Raw genomic sequence first — 26244 nt, 5'->3', positions numbered from 1 at the left:
AAATCTTTGAAGCTTCTGATTGCCACTTTCTTCACACAGGTACAAACCTTCAAATGCATATGCAGTAAAATTCCCTTCCACTGAGGACCCTGCTTAATTGCAACTGTCAACGCATTCTAAGCAACAGTATTCTTCTTACTGAGGAACCACTGGACCACTTCTCTTTCCCCTTAAAGAATTTCTTTCCCATTGCATTCCAGACCCATGCTATCTAATCCAGTAATCACTAGCCATGTGTGGCTACACAGCATTTGAAATGAGACTGACTAGTCAGTATTTAGATGTGCCCTAAGTGTTAAAATATGCACCAGATTTCAAGGGTTAAGTATTTAAAAATGGAATGTAAGGGCGCCTGGGTGGCTCAGTCGGTTAAGCATCTTGACTCTTGGTTTTGGCTCAGGTCATGACCATGAACCTGTGGGTTTGAGCCCCGCATCGGGCTCCACGCTGACAGCACAGAGCCTGCTTGGGATTCTCTGTTTCCCTCTCTCTCTGCCCCTCCCCTGCCTGGGCTCTCTGTCTCCCTCAAAACACATAAATAAACTTAAAAAAAAAAAGGACATGTAGAACCTTGGGCAAATTATTTTCAAACAAAGACTGTAAAATATCTCATTAAATTTTTAAATTGATAAACACATTGCTATGACAATGTTTTTGGATACATGAGGTTAAACCAGATACACTGTTAAACTTAATTTTACCTGTTTCCTTTTACTTTTTAAAATGTGGCTATTAGAAAACTTAAAATCATATGTGTGTCAGGAATTTTATTTTGATTAGCCAGTGCTGTCCTAGATGAAGTCCAGCATTTTGCTTTCTATCTCGAAGCTTGTCACACATGCTCTCTTGAGGACCTTCAGTCCCCTGTGGGTTCAGCCCACCCCGCTTTCATTTTGGCACACCTGTTGGAAACCCTCTCACCTCACTCTTCCCTAATCCAGTCTCTGTTGCTGCACTACAAGCCTGAGATGTTTCTGCTCACCATCCTATCAAGTAATATCTCCTCTTTTATTTAAACAGATTCTTACTTCCCACCTCTTTTATGAAATTTTATGTCTTTTAATGACAACAGCACAGCTCCTGGAGGCCAGGCACGATGCTTGCTGTGGCACACAGTCCTAAATAATGTCAGCACATAGCCCTAAAATGATATGTGGAATGATGTCAACAGGAACGCATAGATGAAACTGATGCTCTCCTGCCCTCAGACCCAGAAGGACTATCTACTTGCAAACACCCCTCTGAGAAAAGATTTAAATGTAGTGCTCATATAACACAAGTCTTCCGGCTTGGAAACTTGAAACCGCCTGATTCCATATTAAACATTTCCCCTCTCCCACACTTTTTATTTTCCCTCGTATTTCCCTGACTACCTTACAAACTCCATTTGTCTTTGTAGTCCCTTTTCCTTTGCTGACACAGTATTAAATGCCATGTATATGTGTGTGTGTGTGTGTGTGTGTGCGTGTGTGTGCGCACGCGCGTGCACTATATACATATATATATATTCATATAAACACATATGCATATATAAATACCATAAATATGTATATCCCCATTCATTTCTCACAATAATGTACATACCATTATTGTTCCTATTTAAAGCTTAGGAAACTTAGGCACAGGGAAGTTTAGTAACTTACCTGATGTTACACAGATAGTAAGTGAAGAAGCAGGATTTGAACCCATGCTGCCTAACTCTAGAGCCAGAGTCCTTAACTGCCAGGTTATCCTCTGGTGTTTGTATACACAAACACCAAGGCCCACGTAAGCCTGAAGCTGCTAGGGCCATCTGGTGCCAAGTGAGAGAAGCACCCTACCCCCAAATGAATCCTATGCAGGAAACGGAGAGTTGAAGGGAGACAGAGAGGAAGAGAGACAGAGAATGAGAGACAATATGAGAGAGATATGATTATTTTATTGTTTTTGTTTATTTATTTAAATCCTTGGGAGAATACAAAGCTAGAAACTAACTTTGGTCTTTCTAATTATACAAGGACATAGAGTCTTTTGTCATTTATAGTTATGTGTTCTTAACCAGAAGGTTAACCCACAATTGTATACAAAGTTCTTTGCATATAACTTTAAAAGAACCATAAAATAATGTATAGGCCTATCTCTAGGAAGAATCTCAAAAGAGACCTTGATTCTACCTGTCATGTATATAATAGCATCTCAGTCAAGTCTCCTCAGCTAACATAAGGTGGGACACTTACAGCAAGGCAGTTGCCATGTGGCTAGCTTATGCCAACATGGGTCTATCCCTGGAGCTATACTTCTATGAAGCAGATACACTAGTTCTTATATTAAGCCAGGTGCCACAGTGCCTAAAATCCCTTCATAAAAAAATTATTAATTATAACTTCTAATCATCTTTTTTTTTAAATTTTTTTTAATGCTTATTTATTTTTGAGACAGAGAGAGAGCATGAACAGGGGAGGGTCAGAGAGAGAAGGAGACACAGAATCGGAAACAGGCTCCGGGCTCCGAGCTGTCAGCACAGAGCCCGATGTGGGGCTCGAACCCACGGACTGCGAGATCATGACCTGGGCTGAAGTCGGACGCTCAACTGACTGAGCCACCCAGGTGCCCCTCTAATCATCTTTTAAAATGCAGAGTGAGTTCTTACAAAATTAAAAATGCATGCTTGAAACGTAAGTGCCCATCAATGGATGAATGGGTAAAGAAATTGAATACACTATATACAACAGAATATTATTCAGTCATAAAAAAGAAGGAAATCCTGCCACTTGTGACAATGTGGATGGATCTTGAGGGCATCGTGCTAAGTGAAATAAGTCAGAGAAAAACAACTACCGTATGATCTCACTTACACGTGAAATCTAAAAAAAGAAAAGAAAAAGAAAAAAAAAGAGAAAAAATGAAATTTATAAGTAAAAAGAACAGATTGGTGGTTGCCAGAACCTGGGGGTAGGGGGTAAGTGAAACGGGTAAAGGGGATCAAAAGGTACAAACTTCCAGTTATAAAATAAATGAATCCTGGGGACATAACGTATATCATGGTGACTACAGTTAATAGTGCTGTATTGCATATTTGAAAGTTGCTAAGAGAGTAGATCTTAAAAGTTCTCAGCACAAGAAAACAAATTTGTAGCTATGTATGGTGTTGGATGTTAACTAGACTTATTTGGTGATCATTTTGCAATATATACAAATATCGAATTATTATGTTATATACCCAACACTAACATAATATTATATCAATTACATCTCAATTAAAAAAAAAGGAAAATGCACACTTACGGCATCTCTTTCTCCAAATCTCACTAGAATGATGGCTTCTCTGTCCTGGTTCTGTTTGTTTTCAGACCCATTTTCTTGTTCCCTTGTTCTGTCCTGCTTTATTATGCAAAAAGACTGCCTTCTGCTAGGCTGGGTTTCCTAGGCTTCCACGGTTTAGCAAATAGAAGCACTGGTGGGAGACTGAAGACTGGGGAGAAATGAGAAAGTAGAGGATTTTTCTCTCTGTCTGTCTGCCTCAGGTAGTGAACCTGGCAATGGCTGGGGTTCCAGCTACAACTAGACAGATCTACTATGGTTCCAGCTTCACCAGGTAACCCTGGCCCTTGGGCTCAGGTAATACCACCATCTCCTTTGGCTCTCAGCCTGGGGTAACAGAATTGATCATTTACAAAGTTAAAAAAAGGAAAAGAAAAAGAAAAAAAATCTCTGTAAAGGATGAGTTTGGAAATGCGTTTTCATTCCACAATGAAAAGAATTAGACAGAAATAGAATCCAAAAAGAAAAGGCTAAACTCCAAGAAGTAAAAATTTAGTTTGCTATACTTCTGCACATGAGATATTATTGAAAATGAGCCATTTCCATACTCAGGTTAATTCAGAGTACTACCTTTTAAGTAATATTATCCAAGGATAGGCAAAAACAGCCCACAAAAGCACTCTGAAGGAAGTGAGGTTTGGCATGGTGTATGTCATCTCCCACGTTGACAATGCCTACAACAATTTAGAATCCAGTGCCCCTGATGTCATTAAGGAAGGTGACATGTTAAAATTACCAATGCTGCATGGTTTCATATGTTATCTCTTACAGTTTACAGTTTATCTTATTTAGAAATGTAGTCATCTCCTGTACAATATAATGGTGAAGTGATTTCAGCATTTAGTCTGTCCTATCTATTCCCTGTCACTTCTGTGTTAGTACCCAGTGAGATAGGCTGCCAATCTTTGCATATTCTACTTCTGTTGCAAAGTCAGTTGCACGTTATTTTGGACTTTCAGTTTACTCTATGATTGTGTCTTTATTCAATATACTTTTTATTGCTATACAGGTCAAATATCATCCCATATCAAATTCCCTTCTTCTTCAGGGCACCTGGATGAATTATATTTTCCCTCCCCTCTGAAGTTAGACAACAGCATGTGACTGATTCCAATCAATGAATGCTATTTTCAAAATATCCATGTAACAAAAAAGATGTAAAGCCCCAGTTACTTGGCACATCCATTTCAAGAAGTATTCTATTCGAACCCAGTACCATGAAATAATACAATTTTTGAAACTTACTGTGATGAAATTCCTACTAACTCATCAGACTGTGAGCTCTTTAGGACAGAGCTCACCTGGAACCCCCAGGCACTAGATACTTAATAAGTAAATGAATGAATGATTGTGTGACTGAATGAGTGAGCATAATTTCAATATCATGTCTTATTTAAATCATTCTTATTTCTCCTCTGTGCTCATTCGAACATGTCACCAATTTAGGAAATTAACCTTAAAAAAACCAGTTTATTCCTCAGTGAGGCTAGAAACAATATTTTGGCTTTTCAAAGGTTGGCATGCAGTCTAAGAAGGAAATGCCAGTGAGTTTTGCTTTCTGTTTCTGAACACTGTAAAAAGATGGGCCAGGGAGTGCATGCAATTTTACATTTGAATGTAATTGTGGTTTTCTTTCTCTGTTTGGGTTTGGTGACTTGAGGCTGTAATGGACTGAATGTTTGTGTCCCCCCAGATTCATATATTGGACCCCTAACCCCAGTGTGATGTTATTTGGAAATGGGGCCTTTGGGGAGGTAGTTAGGTTTAGGTGATGTCATGATATTAGACTCGGTGGAGTGCTGATAATGGGGTTAGTGCTCTGATAAGTAGAGGGAAAGATATCAGAGCTGCCTCTCTCCCTCAAGTGAAGACACAACAAGGAGGTGGCTGTTTACAAGTCAGGAAGAGGGCCCTTACCAAGAACCAAATGGACTGGCACTTTGATCTTGGACTTTCCAGCCCCAGAATTATAATAAATGTCTGTTGCTTTAGCCATCCAGTCTATGAGTATTTTGAGTATTTTGTTATAGCTGCTCAAGCTAAGACAGGGCCAAATTCTCATCTTCTCTCATTTAGAAATGCAATATTATTTGCATGTCACAGCCTTGCTTTCAGTAGGCAGCTTAAGATTCTGCTGCCTCTTTAGGGAAATTAAGCAACATGTCCATTCAATGATCAGCCTGACTCTTCAAGTATTTTCTAACTTCGGCAGTGAGGGTCTGTTCAACCACCATTGGTTGCAAGGCACTGTTTGCTATTGAGCTCCAACGTAGGTACACTGCTCTTAGGTTTGACACAATGCAAATAAATGGAAACTTTCACTAAACTCTAACAGCTTCTAATTTAAAAAATAGAGAGCTCAGTAATTCAGCCACAGATTTATTTTTAAAAATGCTCTAGATCATAGTAAAACCCAGATGAATTTTTTTCACTTTTTTCAAATGGTAAATAGAACTATTACATTGCCCTGATTTGCATCTTCCTTTAAGAGCAAATGCATTTTCCTAGAAATATGGCATTTTGCATTGGCAAACGGTTGCCACTTTAAGCACTATTTAAGAAGTTTACTTGAAATTTTGTCTTTTTTTTTAAACATTTATTTATTTTTGAGACAGAGAGAGACAGAGCATGAATGGGGGAGGGTCAGAGAGAGAGGGAGACACAGAATCCGAAACAGGCTCCAGGCTCTGAGCTGTCAGCACAGAGCCCGACGTGGGGCTTGAACTCACAGACTGCGAGATCATGACCTGAGCCGAAGTCGGACGTTTAACCGACTAAGCCACCCAGGCGCCCCGAAATTTTGAAGTCTCACATCAAAATGCTGACTATTAAGTAGCAATCTGTTATATGCAATGTCTAATGAAAGTCTGCTGTCATAATTCACTGAATTTCAGTTTTTACATCACTTTGATAAATTTATCCCGCTTACCAGCTTAGCCACAAATCATACCTAATGGTTGTCATGTGAAGTCAGTAAAATATCATATACCTTCTGATGACCTCTTTCCAAAAATGCTTTTCCCTATTCACATTTTATCTGTCAGATAGCATTTTCCTTAAGAAGTAAATATAAATGCCATTATTGGGAGAAGCTACTGGCCTAGGACAAGTTCTAGCATTTAGTGTTCTGACATCTTAATTTGGATATCAGCCAAAGTCAATAAAGCTTGTTCATGCAGAACCTTACCTGGTTTTCACCACGTCGAGGGGGTGCATCAGGCAAATTTCTACAAGACCTGAAAGACGATAAAGAAAAGTCCAATAAACACTTATGTAAACACTGGTTCTTGTTTCCTTGACCCCATTGATTTCTCAAGTATGAAGATTCAAATAAAACTTGGGGCTTTGGAAATGACAGCTCGTAGTCAGAGACTAGTAGCAAAAGACAAAAGTATGAGTGCTCTGGCACAAGCATGGAGGTGGGGCTGTAGGGGAAAGAAAATGCAAAAGGAATCAGATGTCCAAAATTCCAATCATCTAGGCAGGAACTATTGTGTACCATTCCAGTCCAATAAATAAATATATGTCAAAGGAAAGGAGGAAAGAAAAGAAGGAAAGAAGGGAGAGAAGCTTGGTTTCAGCACTTCTGCCACTCACTAACATGACAAATCATAGCCTCAATCTCAGTGTGCATGAAATAAAGATAATGATGTCGTTTATCTCCCTGGGTAGGTACAAGGATCCAATGCATATTTAATACATTAATAGCTTAATAGAGAATATATATTAAGTGTTCTTTGCATGCTAGACAGTATTCTAAGCAGTGCCTAGTTTATCTCATTTAATCTTCACAAGAGCTTGCTGGGTAGCAGGTATAATTATTCCCATTTTACAGATGAGATCATTGAGGCACACAACGTTAACAACTTGTCTAAGATCTTACAGCTAAGAAATATGCAGTAACCTCATAAAAAGCCCATGATCTTAACAATTGCACACTTAGAATTTCTATACGTTCTTGCAAATCCATTGTAAAGCCCTCCTGTTGTCTAACTGAGCAGAGAAGACTGCTCAATTACAAACTACTGGCATGTAACAATAGTAGCAGTAAAAATAGTATTATGTACTAGCGGTAGTAAAAATAATGACGGCAGCGATGGTCATTTAACACACAGTATCACAGGTATGCAAAACTACTAAGCAAGGTGAGTATGTATTATCTTCATCTTTACTTGAATATAAGCAAACAGAGGTTGACAGTGTTGGTTGATTTGCCCAAAAGCCATATTATTTGTGGGTAGTTTCTTAAACACAGACCACTTACCACTCTTTCCATTTGCAAACTAACTCAATTTGAGCTTAGCTGTGCTTTAGTTCACCTTCCCCATTCCATATTTATATATACAAATGTCTCTTACTCCCCATACTGGTAAAGTCCAGTTAGCCCAAAGTTCTTATGTATTGACCCAAAACAACTGTATTCCTTTGGCTGAAACTAACAGGATCCAATATTAATGCCTGTGCCACAGGTTTCCCAGCAGGAATGCTCTTTAGTGGTTGGTAACCAAATCACTGACCCAATCAGTCCCATTGCCTAGAGATGGGAGGAGAACGATGTAGGACAGCAGAGGCAACAGAATTGCTAGGCACAATAGTAAAGCCACTGGGCACTGTTTTAACTTCAGAATAAGATCTGTTACTCAGGATTGCACGGGTGGGTTTCTTACTTGCAACCAGGAAAGTCTCAGTACATTTCCTCTTGCTTTAAAATTCACATTCACCTTGAAGTAAGAATCAGGTGACCAGAGTTCTCATCCTGGTGCCTTCAGGGAATGAAAATTTACCCCTGGGGACATCAGTCCCTTACCTGTAAAGGGAAAAGTTAAATGGTCTATCGTACCTTTAAGGTACTATATGTTTTACTTATAATTCTAACTTAAATGTTATTACATTAGCTAGAAAAGGATAAAGCTCTAATTTCATAAATAGGATTTACCCTGGAAACTGAGACGTATAAAATATAGTTCTTACCAAGCAAGAAGCTTCTATTAAGTGCACTTATGTGCATCTCATGAGCATAAGGTAGTAAGATACTCAGAATCAGTTTAGCAAAGCAAGGACACAGTTTCTCCCGCTAACGTGGCATTAGAAAAGAAGCAACATGTTAAACACCAAATAGCACTAGTTGATATATTTCTCAAAAAATTTACCACAGGAACTAACAATCCCAACAACTTATTAAAACCAGTAACAGAATTCATAGAATCTATTCACATTTATCTATACCTATTTGCAAAATTTTCCTCGTTTCCTGTTTGCAAATGGGCATTTCTGGTAGTAAGTAGGTAACTACCTTAGATTGTTATAGTTTTCTGGTTACTTAAAATTCTTTTCCAACCTCTAGTATGCACTGAAACATTCATTTTATCCAACAAGCTTACATTGGTTGTCTTTTATGTGTCTGGCATTGAGGATAGAGTCTAGTGAAGGGAATGGACACATAAGAACAAACAATAACGCACGGGAGGAGGTGCAATGGTCAGAGTTTATGGGAACACAGCAGAGAGAGGCTCCTGATCCAGCCTGGAGTTGGGTGAGAGGTGGAAAGGGATTCGAGGCCGAAAGAGGACAGAATGAGCATCAGGCATGGAGGAGACACTGCATACAAAAAGAAGGAAAGAGGAAAGAACAAGATAAGCATTGCAGTAGCTGAGGGTTGAAGGCAGGACATGGCAAGAGATGAGGCTGTAAGTGTATAGGTCAGGGTCAGATTCATGTTCAGGCACTTGTAATTCATCCCACAGGCCATAAAATGCCAGTGAAAGATATTCTAAAAAAATAGCTCTTTGGTTGTTTTTTCTTATTTCTTAATGTATCCATGTTCATTGAAGACATTCTGAGGGATTTTATTTTATTTTATTTTAATTTTGAGAGAAAGAGACAGACAGAAAGAGTGCAGGAGCGTGAGCAGGGGAGGGGCAGAGAGAGAGGGAGAAAGAATTCCAAGTAGGCTGTGCTCTGTGAGGACAGAGCCTGCAGTGGAGCTCAAACTCACAAACAGTGAGATCATGACCTGAACCAAAATCAAGAGTTGGACGCTTAACTGACTGAGCCACCCAGGCACGCCTATTTTATTTTATTTTTAAAGCAGGCTTCGGGGCGCCTGGGTGGCGCAGTCGGTTAAGCGTCCGACTTCAGCCAGGTCACGATCTCGCGGTCCGTGAGTTCGAGCCCCGCGTCAGGCTCTGGGCTGATGGCTCGGAGCCTGGAGCCTGTTTCCGATTCTGTGTCTCCCTCTCTCTCTGCCCCTCCCCAGTTCATGCTCTGTCTCTCTCTGTCCCAAAAATAAATTAAAAACGTTGAAAAAAAAAAAATAAAGTAGGCTTCATGTCCAGAGTGGAGCCCAACACAGCGCTTGAACTCACGACCCTGAGATCAAGACCTCAGCTGAGATCAAGAGTCAGATGCTCAACTGACTGAGCCACCCAGGTGGCCCATATTGAGAGATTTTAAGAAGTGAGATATTAGCCTCTGTTAACATGCTCTCCCAACAATCTAATAATATGTCTACTAATCCTCCCACTGTTCCCAATCACACATTCACATACAAACATGAGCACTGAGGCTCCAACTGCTACCCTTTGGTTACCAGTAAAAGCATGATCTCTCATCAGAGCATAGATGGCCCAATGTCTCATGTACCTGTAATGCCCATCTATACAGCTACCTACTAAACTGTAACTTGGCCAATAGGAAAGTAGGACTTAAATTATCAAATGTAATTTGTCCAGAATCTCTTGGTTGTTCATTCATTGTCATCTTTAATCAAAACAAGTAATCTTGAAGAATTCAAGTAAGCAGCAAAATGCATCATAAGCAGAAAGGACAGATATGTTGGCAATGATATGGAAGTTTTGGTTTTCAATCAGAGTTCAGAGTTAAATCCAGATTGACTCAGGGTAGGAATGGCTGGTTGTTGGGTTGTTGTCCTCTACTGGATAGCTAGGGGCTGTGAGATTCTGATAATTATTGATGGAAATAACCATAAAAGTAGAACAAGATGAATCATGTTGTCATAGGCCTAGATGTGACCCCTGGAAACTGAACTGTACTGTGTACTATTTGGCAATTCTATTATCTAGGATGAAGTCATTATGTAAATAATGGGTTAGAGGACACAGATTTAATGATTTCTCTTTTCTCATAAAATTCAAAGTTTAACATAGGCAAGAAGATGACTTTGAAATTGCCAACTCAAGACACACGAGTCTGAAAACAAATGAGACCTAGAAGTTTTGCTCTCACAACTTAGCATTTATTAAACTCACCAGCCACAGATGAACACAAAATAAAAAGGTTCAATCTCCTCTACCAATGCATAATACAAAAATGGTATTGCTAACTATCAACCATGGAACCAATTTCCTTGGAAAAAAAAGGTTATAACTTCATGATATTTGAGAAGGAATATGAAAAAGAAGTGAGAACCTACATAATTATAGATTTAGATGAGAGCTTTCCTTATAACTCTTTCTGGTTGTTTTTCAAATTAGATTATGTGCTTGATCTTCAAACCAGAAAAATAGACACTTTAGAGATAAAATATCTTCAAGATAGGTTTATTTTTAAATGTATTGGACTATCTGCATCTTTTATTCATTTTGTGGATAAAAAGCATAATCAAAACTTAACCAAAATACAGTAAACAATGTATAAAAACATGTTTAAAAAGTACATTTTCCAAATAACATGCTATATATAAGGAAGTTCAAGATATTTCATTTGTTATTTTTGAGGCAATTGCTTATTTATCACAGTAACAAGCTAGCAAGAATTGCTATTAGATTTATTTAAATTAGATAAAAGACTAATTTTATAAGGCCAGAATTTATGAAAATTAAGAAATCCCAAAGCAGGTTGATATTGTGAATTTATCATATTGTAAATGTTTTCATTGTTCTTACAGATCCATGTCACTTCAGTGACCATGACCATTTCTGTATGATTCAAATGAAACTGGTAATGTGACCCAGTCATGAGCACAGAAAGGTATGGGCTAGCCCCTGAACCTTACCTTGGGGTTTCCCCTAACTGCTCCCTTCTTTCAACTGGCTTACATACATGATTTCACCTGAGCCAGTATTGCTGGAAAAGGACTAACATGACCTTGTTGTAAACCGTCTCCCAGCCTCCATTTTTTTTTTCTGAATAGGACTCTTGGCCTATTTAACCACAAAACTGTACTGAACATGTACCCCCATCCTCTTCGTCAGATTTAACTTGAGCCCACATCTTTTCCTAAGAAGAGTACAGACACTATCATACAGTGATTTAATCATGATTGGTAAAAGAACAGTTTCTTCTCAGTGTTCAATTCTTTGGGCCTTTCCTTTTTCTCTGAAATGTCCTGTAAAGACACACACACACACACACACACACACACACACACACACACACACACAGACTTCTTCCAAGAATCCTACTTCCCTTCAGATCTCAATTTGGGCAACCATCTTACCAGAAATCCTCGGGCAAAGACTGTTAGTTGTCCCCTAATATTCATCCCCTCCTTCTTCTTCCTGGCTGCCCAGAATAAATATTGCATTTTCCAGCCTCTCTTGCTGGTAGGCATTACCATGTGAGCAAGTTCTGGCCAATGGGGTATAAGTGAAAGTGGTTTGCGCACTTGAATACTTGAGCTTCTGAGAAGACTTCTAAAAATAGGGAGGCTGTTCCTTTCCTCCCTTTTCCTCCTTCCTACTGATGGGATGTGAACCTAGGGTTGGAGCAGGTATCTTGGACAATGAGGTGACTTTGGGCACACAACACAGCAACAGGACAGAGGCAGTCTCTAAATCATGGAGATCTGATCTATCTACCTCCAGGCATCCATGTTGGAGAGAAGCGTCCATTTCTTTTAAACTACTGCTATTTGGGTTTTCTGCCATTGTACCTGAATCTGAATCTAACTGATATGCGTGCCCTTTGTTGTGCTCCCACAGTACCTTGAACTTGTGTTATTACATGGCACTGCAACTGTGTTTTCTTGCCTGAAAGCTCCAGGGGGACAGAGACTCCACCTGCCTTATTCACCTTTGCATCCCATCACTTTGCATAATGGCTGGCACTCAGCAAGCTCTATAAAAATTTGTTGAATAAATAAATTAAAGCTGATTAGGGTTACTGCCTCTGCCATTATCTCAGGTAATTCTCAAGATAAACTGAACTGACAGCTATTTATTCTACATTTATGTCATTAGTTTGAGTATTATACAAATAAGCAAGTAAGGACAAGAAATGTTGGTAAAAATTATATGAAATAAAGTACATTAAGTACTTGAATACAAAATTGCAATATTGTTCATCACATGCTCAGATGTTCAGCTATGTAAAGAAGGCAACCGGGGCGCCTGGGTGGCGCAGTCGGTTAAGCGTCCGACTTCAGCCAGGTCACGATCTCGCGGTCCGTGAGTTCGAGCCCCGCGTCAGGCTCTGGGCTGATGGCTCGGAGCCTGGAGCCTGTTTCCGATTCTGTGTCTCCCTCTCTCTCTGCCCCTCCCTCGTTCATGCTCTGTCTCTCTCTGCCCCAAAAATAAATTTAAAAAAGTTGAAAAAAAAAATTAAAAAAAAAAAAAAAAAAGAAGGCAACCAATCAGCACCTAATTGATTGACAAATAATTCTTGAGGGCTGTGTACATGCTAGGTGCTGTGCTAGGTCCTAGGGACAAAGCCTGAAGCACCATCAAGGGTGCCTAAAAGGCTGAAGGATTTCAAAGGTGGGCACAGGTACGACACATTGAGAAGGGCTTTCCAGGTAGAGGGAAGACATTGAGAGAGAATAGCAATCTGCATAAAACTGTTTCAGGCCCAGGGATTTAGTGCTGCTATTTACAATGCAAAATATTGCTATTTAATTTCTGTATCAATTCTAGTCTTGCATAAACCTTTACTTTTATCCCAAATTGACAACTGTCTTCAAGGAACTATATCATGGTTCTTATAAAACAAATGACAGAAAATACAGACACATATTTAACAAGTTTAAAGTAAAATTGTAATTCTTCTGTAGTTTGAGTGTGCTTTATATTTCAAATTACTTGTCCTTGGTCACAAATCTGACTTCTGTAAGGTAGAGACACTTAAAAAATTACATATAAAAAATATATATATATATATATATATATATATATATATATATATATATTTATATATGTATCTATTTCCAGCAGGCAGTGTCTACAGTTCTCACCTACTTGCCCACGACCACCAACAGATACCTCATCTCAACGATAGTCTTTTTCCTGAGAGCTGGAAGTAGAAAAATCACATAGAAGGCATCACTTTCCAGAAAGGATGGGATTGTTCTTTTTCATTCTAGAGATTTAAATGCTTACAACATAAAGCAAAAGATCTTTTTTTTCCCCTATCCCTTTACATCCTGGGCCACAGAAAAGAGACATTGGAAAGTGTCCTGCTACATTGATGGACTGATGACCACAGGACATATTTGACCCCTACTGACTCCTAATGGAATCCAAAAGTACAGAAACCTAGAATGCATCCCTGTGCTGTCCTTCCTGGCCCACCTCTGCTCTCACTCATGAACAGTGTTGCAATGGGCTTCAGTAACCTTTTTAGCAACGGGATGGGAGAATGTGGAAGACAAACTGGGTCCCTGAAAGTAGATTCAAACAGAGATCATTAAAGGCAGTGTTGAGTGATCTTTCAGTTAAAGGTCTTAATTTTAACTATAAACAATGTTTTTATACATTAATCTGTTCTAAGAAACATCAGAGAACAGAGTATTCTAAATTTACTCCGCCATCTTATCACCAAGTCAAGTCACTGTTATCTTTCTCTATGATTCCATTATATATACCAGTTATAAAATATTTAACATTATCAATTACGTTACATTACAATTCTATTACATATATCAAGAATAGCATTTATCATACCAAACTATGCCTAGCAATGTACAGAAATATGTAACGGTCTTTTTATACTTCTCCCCTACCCCCTACCAGCCATTGTAGTATTCAGCTCCAGATATTATAGTCTATGTGAAGGGCATCTCCTGGACTTGTGAAAATGCGTAGTCAAATACAAACCACAGTTCTTTCCGAAGAGGGAGTATTGCCTTTATTGGTCCACTGAGTAAACAGCATCAAATACATGAAAATCATTCAAGAAGTTCTCTATCTACACTCACTCCCTTGGCGATCTCACTCCAACCCATGGTTTTAATCACCATCTATGTGCTAACAACTTGTCAATTTACATTTTGAGTCTAGACTTCTCTTTCAAATCTAGACTTAAGTATCTGATTGCCTATTTGGCATCTGTGCTTCAATATCTAACAGGCCTCTTAAAATTCACATGCCTAAAACTAGACTCTGGACCCTCTTCCTTCCCACCCCTACTAAAACAAAACAAAACAAAACAAAACAAAACAAAACAAAACACAAAGCAAAACCAATCTGCTCAACCTTAGACTCACTGTGGACTCCTCTTTCTCTCAAAATCCTATTCCAACCTATCAGGAAATCCCATTGGCTCTACTTCAAAATATATCCAGACTTCTACCTTCTCTCACTTCCTCTACTGCGCCTACTCTGGTCCAAGTCATGATCATCATTTCTCAGCTGATTAACTGCAACACCTCATTAACAGGTCTCCCTCCATCCACCTTTGACCCCTTCCATCTGTTTTCACCCAGCAGCCTGAATGATCCTTTTAAAGTGGAAGTTATTTCATGCCATTCCTCTGGTTAGCAATGGTTCCCCATGTCTCCCAGAGAAAAGCCATATGCAATCCTGGCCTGCATTCCTTCTCTCACCAATTTTCTTTCTACTCTCTCCCTCACTTTTTCCACTCGGCTACACTGACCTCTTCACTATTTCCCAAACTTGCAAGGACTACTTCAGCTTTCGGTCTTTGCACTTTCCATCCCCTCTGCCTGGAATGCTCTTCCCCCAGTCTCTACTTGGCCAACTACCTTCACGTGGTCAATGAGTAACCCTGACCACTCTAACAGAGAAGCCTGCCCCTCCTTACCCCAGCACTAATAAAACTCTTCATGCTGGTCTGTTTCTTTTTCTATAGGCTGTATCAATTTCTAACAGAGTACATTAATTACTTATTATATTTATTGTTTTATATCTGTCTCCCCCAGTAGAATATAAGCTTCACCAGGGCAGAGATCTTTATCTGTATTGTCCACTGATATGCACTAAGTACCTAAAACATGCCTGACACCTAGAAGTTGCTCAGTAAATATTTGCTGAAAAAAGAAATCCCATTATATAAAATCTACAATGATAAGATTCCTTTTTAGTGATATATAGAAGATAAAGTTTTAAGAATTTAGTGTACAGAATGAGAACTCAGTCAGTCATTCAAGGAATCAATGATAATGCTTTAAACAGGGAGTCTGCTGGTAGGTTCCGAGTCCACACCTATCCCTAAGTAGAACTGGATTATTCCAAAGATAATTTTGGCAAGTAACATTTTATGAAGCAGAAAACATTTCAACATCTCTGTGAACTACAAAGGAATAGCAATGCAGACAAAGAATTGAGGCAGTCAGATCCCCAAGATGTCAGTTATAAGCAAACTCTGTTTTCCTTTTATCAAACCAAAACTCTTTGCATTGTTCTACAGTCCCTTCCTTAGCATTTTCAACTTAAATCTAAGACTTCTCTTTTGTTCTCTCAATTTCTAACCCTGTTTTAACCATTACCCTAAATGATTTTGTATAATGTGTTTAACTCTTGAAAATATAAATGAGTCTTTTTATTTTTTTAAAAAGAACCACAGAGGAATAAATGGTTTCAAACTGTGCAAATTTGAAATTCAAAAATAGAACAGCTACAGACAGAACTGATATTTTTTCATCTACTCTACTAGTCAAGCAAATCATTACAACATCCTATTTGATAGCCTGCCCAGAAAATGTGGTAGCCCTACTGAATTATAAGCAATGTGAGACTCATAAAGGGAAATCAAATATATTATGCTTTCCCCTAATAACAGTTAAGGCATACTACCTTTGTGGCACAGTAAATTAATATTATGCACAGTGAATTGGACAAATAGGCAATGTGATTTGGCAGGTTTGAAAGATGCTGTTAAAAGTTATGCTTTTGGGCAAACCACAGCCTTTCTTGAAAAATCTTGAAGTGAATATTTTGAAGTTTACTGTTAGCATGTATCTTTCTAGAGAAACTAACACAAGCAAGGCTGTTAGCACATATCTAAATGAAGTACAACACTTTTCTTAGTGCATATCCCTTGTTCATATAGAGTTTATTATCTGAGTTAAGAATTTAGAAAAATATATTTTAGAGGTATAGTATATGTACATATTATGATCCAGAAATCATAGTAGATTCAGCATATACAAAGGATGAAGAAAAGTTGAGGCAGAGTTTAAAAACAAGTGAGTTTTAAATCACCCTTTGTATGCAAAGAAAGATTATGAAAAATTATGAAACTAATGAAAATCTCACTTATAAACAAAGTTTTTACAATAACTTTTTAAACTCCATTTCAGCTCAATGTAACATCTTTAAAAATTATTGTTTTGTATTTTAACTCAAAGGAAATTATCCTTTTCCTTTTCGTTATACTTAACTCTATATTAGACTTCAAGCAAGCTCCAAGTGCATTTGGGTTAGTGGATCAATTTTCAGATACGTTGATCTTTTATGGAAAGCTAATTGCTCTAGGTGGTCCTTAACACGATTGGTAATGCAAAGAGAAACACCAGGGGGAAATAAGCTGTGGATTAAGTTGGCAGACAGGAAAATACTTTCAGAAGTGTCTTTAAGGAGAAGGAAATGTGAATAAAAGAGAGAGAAATAGAGGTATCACTTGTTTTATTATATATATGATATATCTACATATATGTATAATAAATGCATACAGATACATATATATAAATGCATACACACACACACGTGTGTGTGTGTGTGTGTGTGTGTGTGTGTGTGTGTATTCAGAGGAAGTTTGCCTGTATTTTGTTTATCTAAAGTAAAAAAAAAGTTCAAGCTGACCAGCATTTCAACATTGGAAGTGTATGGAAATGCAGAAGGGCAGCTGAAAGGGGTTAGGACTCTGTGGCTTAGGGGAAGGGCAGCCTGTCGAGTTCCATTCTACAGAACACTTGCCCCATTCTGGTGACTCTGTTGTCTTACTGCTTCTCAAACAACTAGAAAGACAAAAATATCCTGCTCTGCCTCAGGACTTCTTTCTCACTTATAATATTGGTTTTTGTTTCTCCTTTTTTTTGAATTACCTAGAAAGAAGGAGCTCTCCATTTGTCCCAAGAGTCAGGAACAGAACCCAGTCCTTCCCTGCTTACCCCCCAGTCACGTAGTGAAGCTGGCTTTTCCAAGCAAGACGGCATGCCTCCCTTCCCAACTTTACGTTCAGTGGCATCATGTCGGTATGATCTGCCACACTGTCATGCAGATGTTTCTAGGCTTCACACACACAGATTTAGTAATGACAGCAAGGCTTCCATCTCTCAGAAAACAGCTTCCTTTCTCTGCTCTTTTCCAAGGATATGAGCACTTTAAAAAGAGGAGAATAAAGGTGGCTACAATGCCAGCTTTGCCCTTAGTCATCAGACAGACGTCTAGAAATAGGAAGAAGTCCTCAGGCAAATCCATAACCTCTTGCTAAGAGAAGAATTCAGAATTTTAGTTCACAAGAGGCTAGTTCTTTCTTATCTATAAGTCACAAACAACAATTGCCACCAAAGAAAGAGCAGGATGAAGTTACAATGCTTTTCTTCTTGTTCTAATTGGTATTATTTCTTGCAATCTATTATTCATCTTGATGGAGTAAAAGACTTGTGACTTAAAATACTTGCCATCATTGCTTTAATTAATATATAGCCAAGTTTCCTGCATTTAATAAATCACACTGCCTTAAAAACTTGCCTTTAGGTGTTTGTTCTTAATTGTATAATTGCTGAATGACCTAGTAGTACCATAGCTACAGAAACTCTTATTTTTAAACACGTATTTAATATCAGACTTTATGCCATGCTCCCATGAACTCCAGCTTACTGAGTCAGCTTACTGTACCTACACTTTAAGTAAATTCCATATACCACATTCTTTATCAAGGTTTGGCTTGTGGGGGAAAAAAAAGAAGGTTGACTTAGTTTTAGAGACTCCTCTCACTGCTATGTGGCGTTCACACAGTTTAATCACACAAGATTTCTACTAAATATAGATTAAACTAATATTTATGTCCACATGAAAAACTTGCAAAAATGAAACTGATTATACTTCATGTAAATTAAATACCAACAAGAAACAGTATTTGGGTACTAAAGTATAAGATACTACATAAACACAAAGGCAGATAAATTTCATTATCACAAACATTTAGTTATAATAGCACTGAATGTGTTACTACTCATAGAAACATTATCTAGATAATAAATAAATAATAATATAACAATCTACCCTGGAATTCTACAAGGTGCCTACAAAGTCTGAAAACATAGATGAATAAATATAATATTGTGATGGGCCTTGTCCATCCATAAAAAACTAAATTAATATTAACTATTTTTCATACTTTAGACTCTGTTGACCTCATAGGAAAGGCATGGCTTTGACATTCACTCAAAGACTAGATTTAGCTACCAGATAATTTTTTTAAGTATAGCTTACATGTATGTTACATTAGTTTCAGGTGTACAACACAGTGATTCAACAATTTATACGTTATGCTGTGTTCACCACAAGTGTAATTACCATCTGTCCCCACACAACACTATTAGAATATCACTGACTAAATTCCCTATGATGTGCCTTTTCTTCCCAGGACTTATTCATTCCATCACCAGAAGCCTGTATCTCCCACTCCCCTTCACTCATTTTGCCCAACCTCCCATCCCCCTCCCCTCTAACAACCATTAGCTTGTTCTCTGTATTTATAGGTTGGATACTGTTTTTTGTTTGTTTGTTCATTTTTTTTAAGATTTCACATATAAGTGAAATCATATCATATTGACACAAGTTGCTTCTATACCTTGGCTATTGTAAATAATGCTGCAGTAAACATAGGGGTGCCTATATCTTTTCAAATTAGTGTTTTTGTTTTCTTTAGATACTCAATCGTGGAATTATTGGATCATGTAGTATTTTGTATTTTTACTTTTTTGAAGCACCTCCATACTTTTCTCCACAGTGGCTGTACCAATTCAGGCAATTTTTGAATAAATAAAAAGGGAAGAGCAATGTTTATATTATAACTCTAATTTCTTCATGTAAGACTTTGATTTATCTATAAGGATCAATTTCTTCATTTCCCTCTTATACACAAAAGTATTACAGGAGACATCTGGAACAATGGCAGAAACTAAAATGGCACTTATAAGCCTGGGAACAATACTGGAGCTCCTCCAAAATCCATTCTGTCTTTCATCCATGGCCATGATACCTCAGAAAGACGGCATTTTCTAGCACCTCTTGTGTGTGACCACATGAGTAAGTTCTCACCCATGTAAGGTGAGAATCACAGAGACTAAGACTATGAATCCACCTAATTTAAGAACTAATTTCCCCTTCCCACTAACTGGAGCTTCAGTGCGGTAGTGACTCAAGTTATACGTTATAGATAGGTGACAAGACAGGGCCTTAGAGGATGGTGGAGTAACCACTGGAAGGGACCTGTGTCCCAGAGTAATTATGGGGAGCAGAGATTTGATACTAAACTAAGCTATTGCCATCAGGACTTTACATGAAAGAGAAATATACTTTTCATTCTTTAAGACACTGTATTGTTAGGTCTCTTTGATACAGCAGTTAGGCTTTATCAGTTAGTTTAGGCCTAACACATGCAAATGCCAAATCAGGTAATGTAATCACACAGTTGTCAACTACATTATGAATTCACAAATGGTAACTTTTCTGAATTAAATTCAACCTACCACCAAGGAGGAAAGAGAATTCTGCTTTTTCTCAAAAAGAAGAGTGACAGGGGTGCCTGGGTAGCTCAGTCAGTTGAGCATCTGACTTCGGCTCAGGTCGTGATCTCGTGGTTCATGGGTTTGAGCCCCACATTGGGCTCTCTGCTGGCAGGGCAGAGCCCAGTTAGGATCCTCTGTCCCTTTCTCTCTCTGCCCCTCCCCCACTCTCTATCTCTCTCAAAAGTAAATATTTAAAAGATAAAATAAAAATAAAATAAAATAGAGAATTTGTAAAAGAAAAGTGAAAAAAGAAAAAGAAGAGTGACATCATGAAGCATGCCATCAAGACCAGGGCTATGAAGTTTACGGGGTTCACTAAGCTATGCCTAAGGCTTCTCTTGCTTTGTAATGGGTTTTGGAGCACCAGTAATTGAAAACTGAATCAAGAAAAAGATATTTAAACTTGATGTGGAAAATATGGCTCAAGTTGGACCATAATACAATTATCAAAATGAGCAAAGAGTCTAAAATGCCATTGTCTAGAAAATGAAACAATACCGTTTCTTCCATTGCAGAGTTTAATTTATTCATTATTTGTTTCACACAGCTTGAAAGATACCCCCGAAAGGATCTTTCGGTGTTTTGATGGTGCTAATAGTGTTTTCTAGAATGAACACATATTCCATGTTTTCTGTTTTACCTTACCAGTGAAAAGCTGGAAGAATTTGTGTGAGAGAAACAATGCTTATCTTATTCGTGCAGGTACTCAATTCCAACAAAAATAATTTGTCAAGGCTCCTTTGGTTGTTTGAGACAAAATTCAACACAAATCAGTTTAAATACAAAAGGGGAATTTGTTGGCTTATAATTGAAATGACGGAAATGGCAGGGATACTTGGCTCCAAGACTTTATCTCCCTTTCTCTCATCTGCTTGTCTCTGCTTGTCTTTATTCACTCTTGCTACAGAGATTTCCTAACACAGAGAGGTATCTGCCTGGGAGATCCCCCTGTTCCTACCCAGTAATCTTTAAGATGCAAGAGGCAAGCAGACACTTCTCCAATAACAGAAAAATTCCTGGCAGGGCTTTGATTGGCCTCACAGTGGTCACCTGTGAATCCCTAGTCCAATCACTGTGGGCAAGAGGTTGTGGACATCCGATTGGTCAGGCTTTAGTCACATGTTTACCTCTGGATGAAGGGTTATGGAAAACAGAATTTCAGAGTTTTAAATCTTTTTGTAACATCTTTTTCTTTGTAATTTGACAGATAAGACTGGGTTTGAAATATTTAAACAATACTCTTGTTGCTTCCTTCTCCAAATAATTAAATTTTAATCCTAATTAACTGACTCCCTTTCCATACTGCTAACCATCCAATGACAGTGGTACTGGGACTAATTAATTGCACTTCATCTCAAAAAACACTTTCCTACTAGGAGCTCTTAGTTTATAGTTTGGTTATTCTATATTCCTGTGAGATCAGCAAACTTGGAAAGGAAATGAAATGGCTCAAGTTTTAAATATATATATACTGCATGAGATGTTATGTTAACTTGTGGATAAGGCCCTGGCTCACCTAAACTTGTCATTTATAAAATATTTATTGTATCAGGGAAGGTGTGGAGAAATAGGGAAGACATAATCTGTGCTTGAAAGGTTTACATAATAACTCTGGAAGCCATTGCAATAGGGCATCATGATTATTAAAACTGTACACTGCTTCCTGGAGGGGCAAACAGAGGTAACTGGCTGCATGTTACAATCCACAGTTCAGTTTGGCATAGCATCTTGCACAAAAGTATATCCCAAACCACTTTACAGAAGTGAAATTTCCATTCTCAAGCCAATATATGCTATACATTACAGAACAGCTGTGTGCAAACGCTGCCTCATGGGGGGGAAAAAACCCTGAGGCATTAGGTCATGAGATGAAAATCCAAAGGAGAACTTAGGAGGCATGGACCAGTAGGGCAGAAAGGAGGGATAAGAGGAAACAATGACAGGAAAGGAAACATGTTAATTTGCAAGATTTAGAAATAAATCCGTGATAAGCTTAAGATACATCCCACACTTTCTCCCCTAGAAAAAAAATCTAGACAATCTTTAAATTTTTTTTTAATGTTTATTTATTTTTGAGAGACAGAGCACAAGCAGGGGAGGGGCAGAGAGAAAGGGAGACACAGAATCTGAAGCAGGCTCCAGGCTGTGAGCTGTCAGTACAGAACCCGATGTGGGGCTTGAACCCACGAACTGTGAGATCATGACTTTAGCCAAAGTCAGACACTTAACTGACTGAGCCACCCAGGTGCCCTGAGAGTAGGATAATCTTTTACATGATCCAGAGGAGTAGCAGCAGAAGTTAAACAAAAAAATCATGAAGTGAAAGCTGACAAACTTTCAAAGTAGTGGTATAATTACACAGGATCAGTAATTCAACCATTAGGGGATAAAGGCAATAAAATGATATATTTTGAGGGAACCTGAATTATGGTAAACTATTACCAGAAAAGGTTAGCGGATGAGATGGACAGTGAAAGCTAATTTCATAAACATAAACACAATGCATGAATTGTGTACTTTAAAGTAAATAGAGGGGCGCCTGGGTGGCTCAATCGGTTAAGCGTCCGACTTCAGCTCAGGTCATGATCTCGTGGTCCGTGAGTTCCAGCCCCGCGTCGGGCTCTGGGCTGATGGCTCAGAGCCTGGAGCCTGCTTCCGATTCTGTGTCTCCCTCTCTCTCTGCCCCTGCCCCGTTCATGCTCTATCTCTCTCTGTCTCAAAAATAAATAAAGGTTAAAAAAATTAAAGTAAATAGAATTTTATAAAATACATTTAATTCTAAGACAAAGCAATTATGTTCTTTCAGAATCTTGCCTGGCTTTAAGAAACCATAAAATACCAGCTAGTGGGGAACTGTATTTAACAAATGATGACAGTTTGCTGTGCTTAGACTGGATTTCTAATATAAAATCCTGCTTTTAAACCTAAACAAAAAATTTTAAGTAGAAATAACTCCCAAGAAAATTTATTTTACTATTTATATTTCTTGTCACTTAAATAACATTGAAATATTTTAAAAATTCAAGTTCTCCATTTTGGATGTTCACTTGAAGCTTACATTTCTATTTCAAGTATCATCCATATAGCAAATTAGCCTTCCGTACACTGTGTGCCTAAAAAACATTCTTTGAGGGTGCCTGGGCTCAGTCGGTTAAGCGACTGACTGGATTTTGGCTCAGGTCATGATATCACAGGTTGGTGAGATCAAGCCCTACGTTAGGCTCTGCACTGACAGCATGAGGCCTGCCTGGGATTCTCTCTTCCTCTCTCTGTGCTCCTCCTCTCTCTCTCTCTCTCTCATAAATAAATAAACATTTAAAAAAATTCTTCAAATTCCATGAACTCCAAGATTATTCATTTAACAACCAGTTTGCATAACTCATTACAAGTTATGCACTTCTGTTAAGGGGATATACTCTTGATTACTGGGGTTTTCCACATAAATAAAAAGTTTTACACTCTGTATCTTGTGTAAGCTGTTCGTGTTTGGCATATGCTCATTTTAATTTGGCAAGTATCACATTTTACATGACACACATAATACCATGTGCGAAAAGTGAAGAAATAAAATCCACAATGTATTATTTCCTGAAGTATTTGGAAATACTGCACACTTAGTTGGGTTGTAGATAAATTTGGTCTGTCTGGCCTTTAAAAGACATGGAAGATACACAGATTATCACTGATTTAGGCAGCATAACAGGGGTTTAGCAACGACTGATACATATGAAATTTCTACTAAACTGGGTACAATTGGGTTTTCCTTTACCTTCTTAAATGCCCAGTATTTTTTTAAAAAGCCATACTACCTGAAAAAAGAAAACCAACAACATTGTGTCTTAGAAGGAAAATCAATGGACCTTTCAGGAATTTTCATACTATCATGTATCTTAAGAATAATTATGGAATAAAGGATCCTCCCCTGCACGTCCATCTCCTCCATATGCTCACTCCAGAAGGAAAGGCAGAATTAGAGTGGTTAACAGTGTTGGATGCAGAGTCTGAATGATAATCTCGGTTTAGCAATTTCCTTATCTGTGTGATGGAGGCACAAACTGTACTGACTTCAGCACTCAGCACAGTGTCTGACATAGTATAATCATGGGATAAACAGTGGCTACTCTTCTTGCTGCTATCACTATTTGTAACTCTGAAACTTCTCAGATAACCCTGAGAAGTGTTCTAGAGACCATGATGGTGAAGGTTCCGGCTGTACTACTGATGGCATCCTCCCCAGTTCCAGCCTCATCTCAGAATCTAGTCTTTCTAGTGGGGACGGGGGGGGCAGGGATGGAATTGCAGATGGCTTTTCAGCCTGGGAAGGCTCTACTCTATTGGCTGCTGTCTCAACTGTGCCTTTCTCTAAGGAGGGAAGCATGTAGTAGAAACACACACACACACACACACACACACACACACACACACCTCTGAAAATCTCTGTTTGAGCTCTGTATCAAGTTTCACAGATCACTTATTCCAGAGGTTCTTAACCTGTGGTTGAACTTTGGAAAGAGGAAGGTGTCCACGAATTCCTAGAAATTACATGCTAAATTTTTCTTTTTTAGTGTTCATTTTTATGACAAGAGAAATCCATGACCTTCAACAATTTCTCTAAAGATTCTGTGTCCTTGAAATAAGGACCCATCGAGCTTCAATTTCCTCCTCTATAAGATGGGAATAAAAATAATGTTCCTATTGGCCTTACTGCGTGTTCTGAGGATCCATTAGAGTGTGAAAGACTATAAGTCATCACTATATAAGCATTTGCTATTCCTAACCTTGATGCCATTATTTCTTTTTATCAGTTTGTGTGCACACTTCTGATTACACAGTATCATCCACAAGGAACTCAAAATCTTCTATCTACTTTTTGAAAACCATGTCATAGCTTGCCCAAGCAATAAGCATTGAAAAGAAGATTGAGGCACTACCTCCAGAAAATAGTCTACAGATGTGTTCTGTTCAGTTCACACAGTGTTCTTTCAAGAATGAGTTGGTTGTCAACATTTAGAAATCAGGAGTTTTCACATAAAAAAAAATCAGATTTCAGGTTACCTGAAAAACTGAAATATCTGGCATCCCTGAGTCACCTTTCTGCAAGACAACAACTAGCCAGAGCTGAGTACAGGGACATGTGCCCCCTGTATCCCATTGTTGAATCTGGCCCTCCTGCTTCCCTTGTTTGGCCACATAAGTGTCTCTAGCCTATAGATATGAAGTCTAAATCATATATGATTAACTGAGTATAATCATTCTGTTTTGAAAATATATAAAATAAGGTGTCACCTCCCCTTATTTTTCTTCTTAGAAAGTTCTTTCAAACCTCAAACATGGAGTATTTAGAATAAACATTCAGGTATTAAAGGACAGAGTATATTCTCCACACATACTGCTCTTCAGATTAGCAAATTCTTATTTGTTGAAAGAACATCCTCTAACAGGAATATTGAAGGGCAAGGCACACAATATGATTACAAGATCCAAGAAAGAGGTAAGTGATGTGATTGGGGAAAAGCCATAAGTTTATCCAATGGAAAGTCATGACTCTCACTCATAAGTTAAGCTTGTACAAATCAATTAGGTATAAAGGAATAAATGGATTGCTAACATATCATTTGGAAGAACTTGACATGAATCAGCAACTGAAAGAGCCTCCTAATTTTGACCTGAGCAAAAATGTCACTTTTAAGAATAAGAAAAATATGAAATATAGGAAGGTGTCTGTTTCTCTTAATTTTTGTAGGTGACAAGAGATATCATAAGGCTGACTTTTCTCTGGAACTTACTAGGAGGAAGAGCCACTTTGAAAATTGAAAATGCATGGTGAAAATTTAAGGTTTGGGAAGTTCTGGATGTTCTCCCTCTTAAATCAAATATTCTTTCATGTTATTAAGAGCCCCCAAATAATGAGTAGGCTGCTACAGATTACGATAAAGAAGAAAAAAATGATACCAGGGAATCCACTTAGATATGATTAGAATTGACCCTCTTTCGATACAGTTCTTAAACTC

At 38.2% G+C, this 26244-nt stretch overlaps 1 protein-coding gene across 13 annotated transcripts in view; it reads right to left on the bottom strand.

The window, feature by feature from the left end:
* SLC25A21 (solute carrier family 25 member 21) overlaps window positions 1–26244 on the bottom strand; it is a 483599-nt gene that overhangs the window by 188218 nt on the left and 269137 nt on the right. For 4 of the 13 annotated variants that reach the window (XM_049611618.1, XM_049611608.1, XM_049611610.1 and 1 more), the window contains 2 exons: window positions 7968–8107; window positions 6488–6536 (listed from right to left, as the gene is read on the bottom strand). Coding sequence is in view for 10 of the 13 variants with exons in the window: in XM_049611608.1 (XP_049467565.1) it covers window positions 6488–6516 (29 nt within the window). In the remaining 3 variants the exon portion in view is untranslated. Of the gene's footprint in view, window positions 1–3264; window positions 3452–6487; window positions 6537–7967; window positions 8108–26244 lie in introns of all 13 variants that reach the window. The other 9 variants (XM_049611607.1, XM_049611620.1, XM_049611611.1 and 6 more) reach the window with 5 other exon arrangements.

The sequence above is a fragment of the Panthera uncia genome, assembly GCF_023721935.1.
Source record: "Panthera uncia isolate 11264 chromosome B3 unlocalized genomic scaffold, Puncia_PCG_1.0 HiC_scaffold_1, whole genome shotgun sequence".
Taxonomy (NCBI): Eukaryota; Metazoa; Chordata; class Mammalia; order Carnivora; family Felidae; genus Panthera; species Panthera uncia.
The sequence above is the reverse complement of the archived record's forward strand: the minus strand, read 5'-3'. Positions and strand labels throughout refer to the sequence as shown.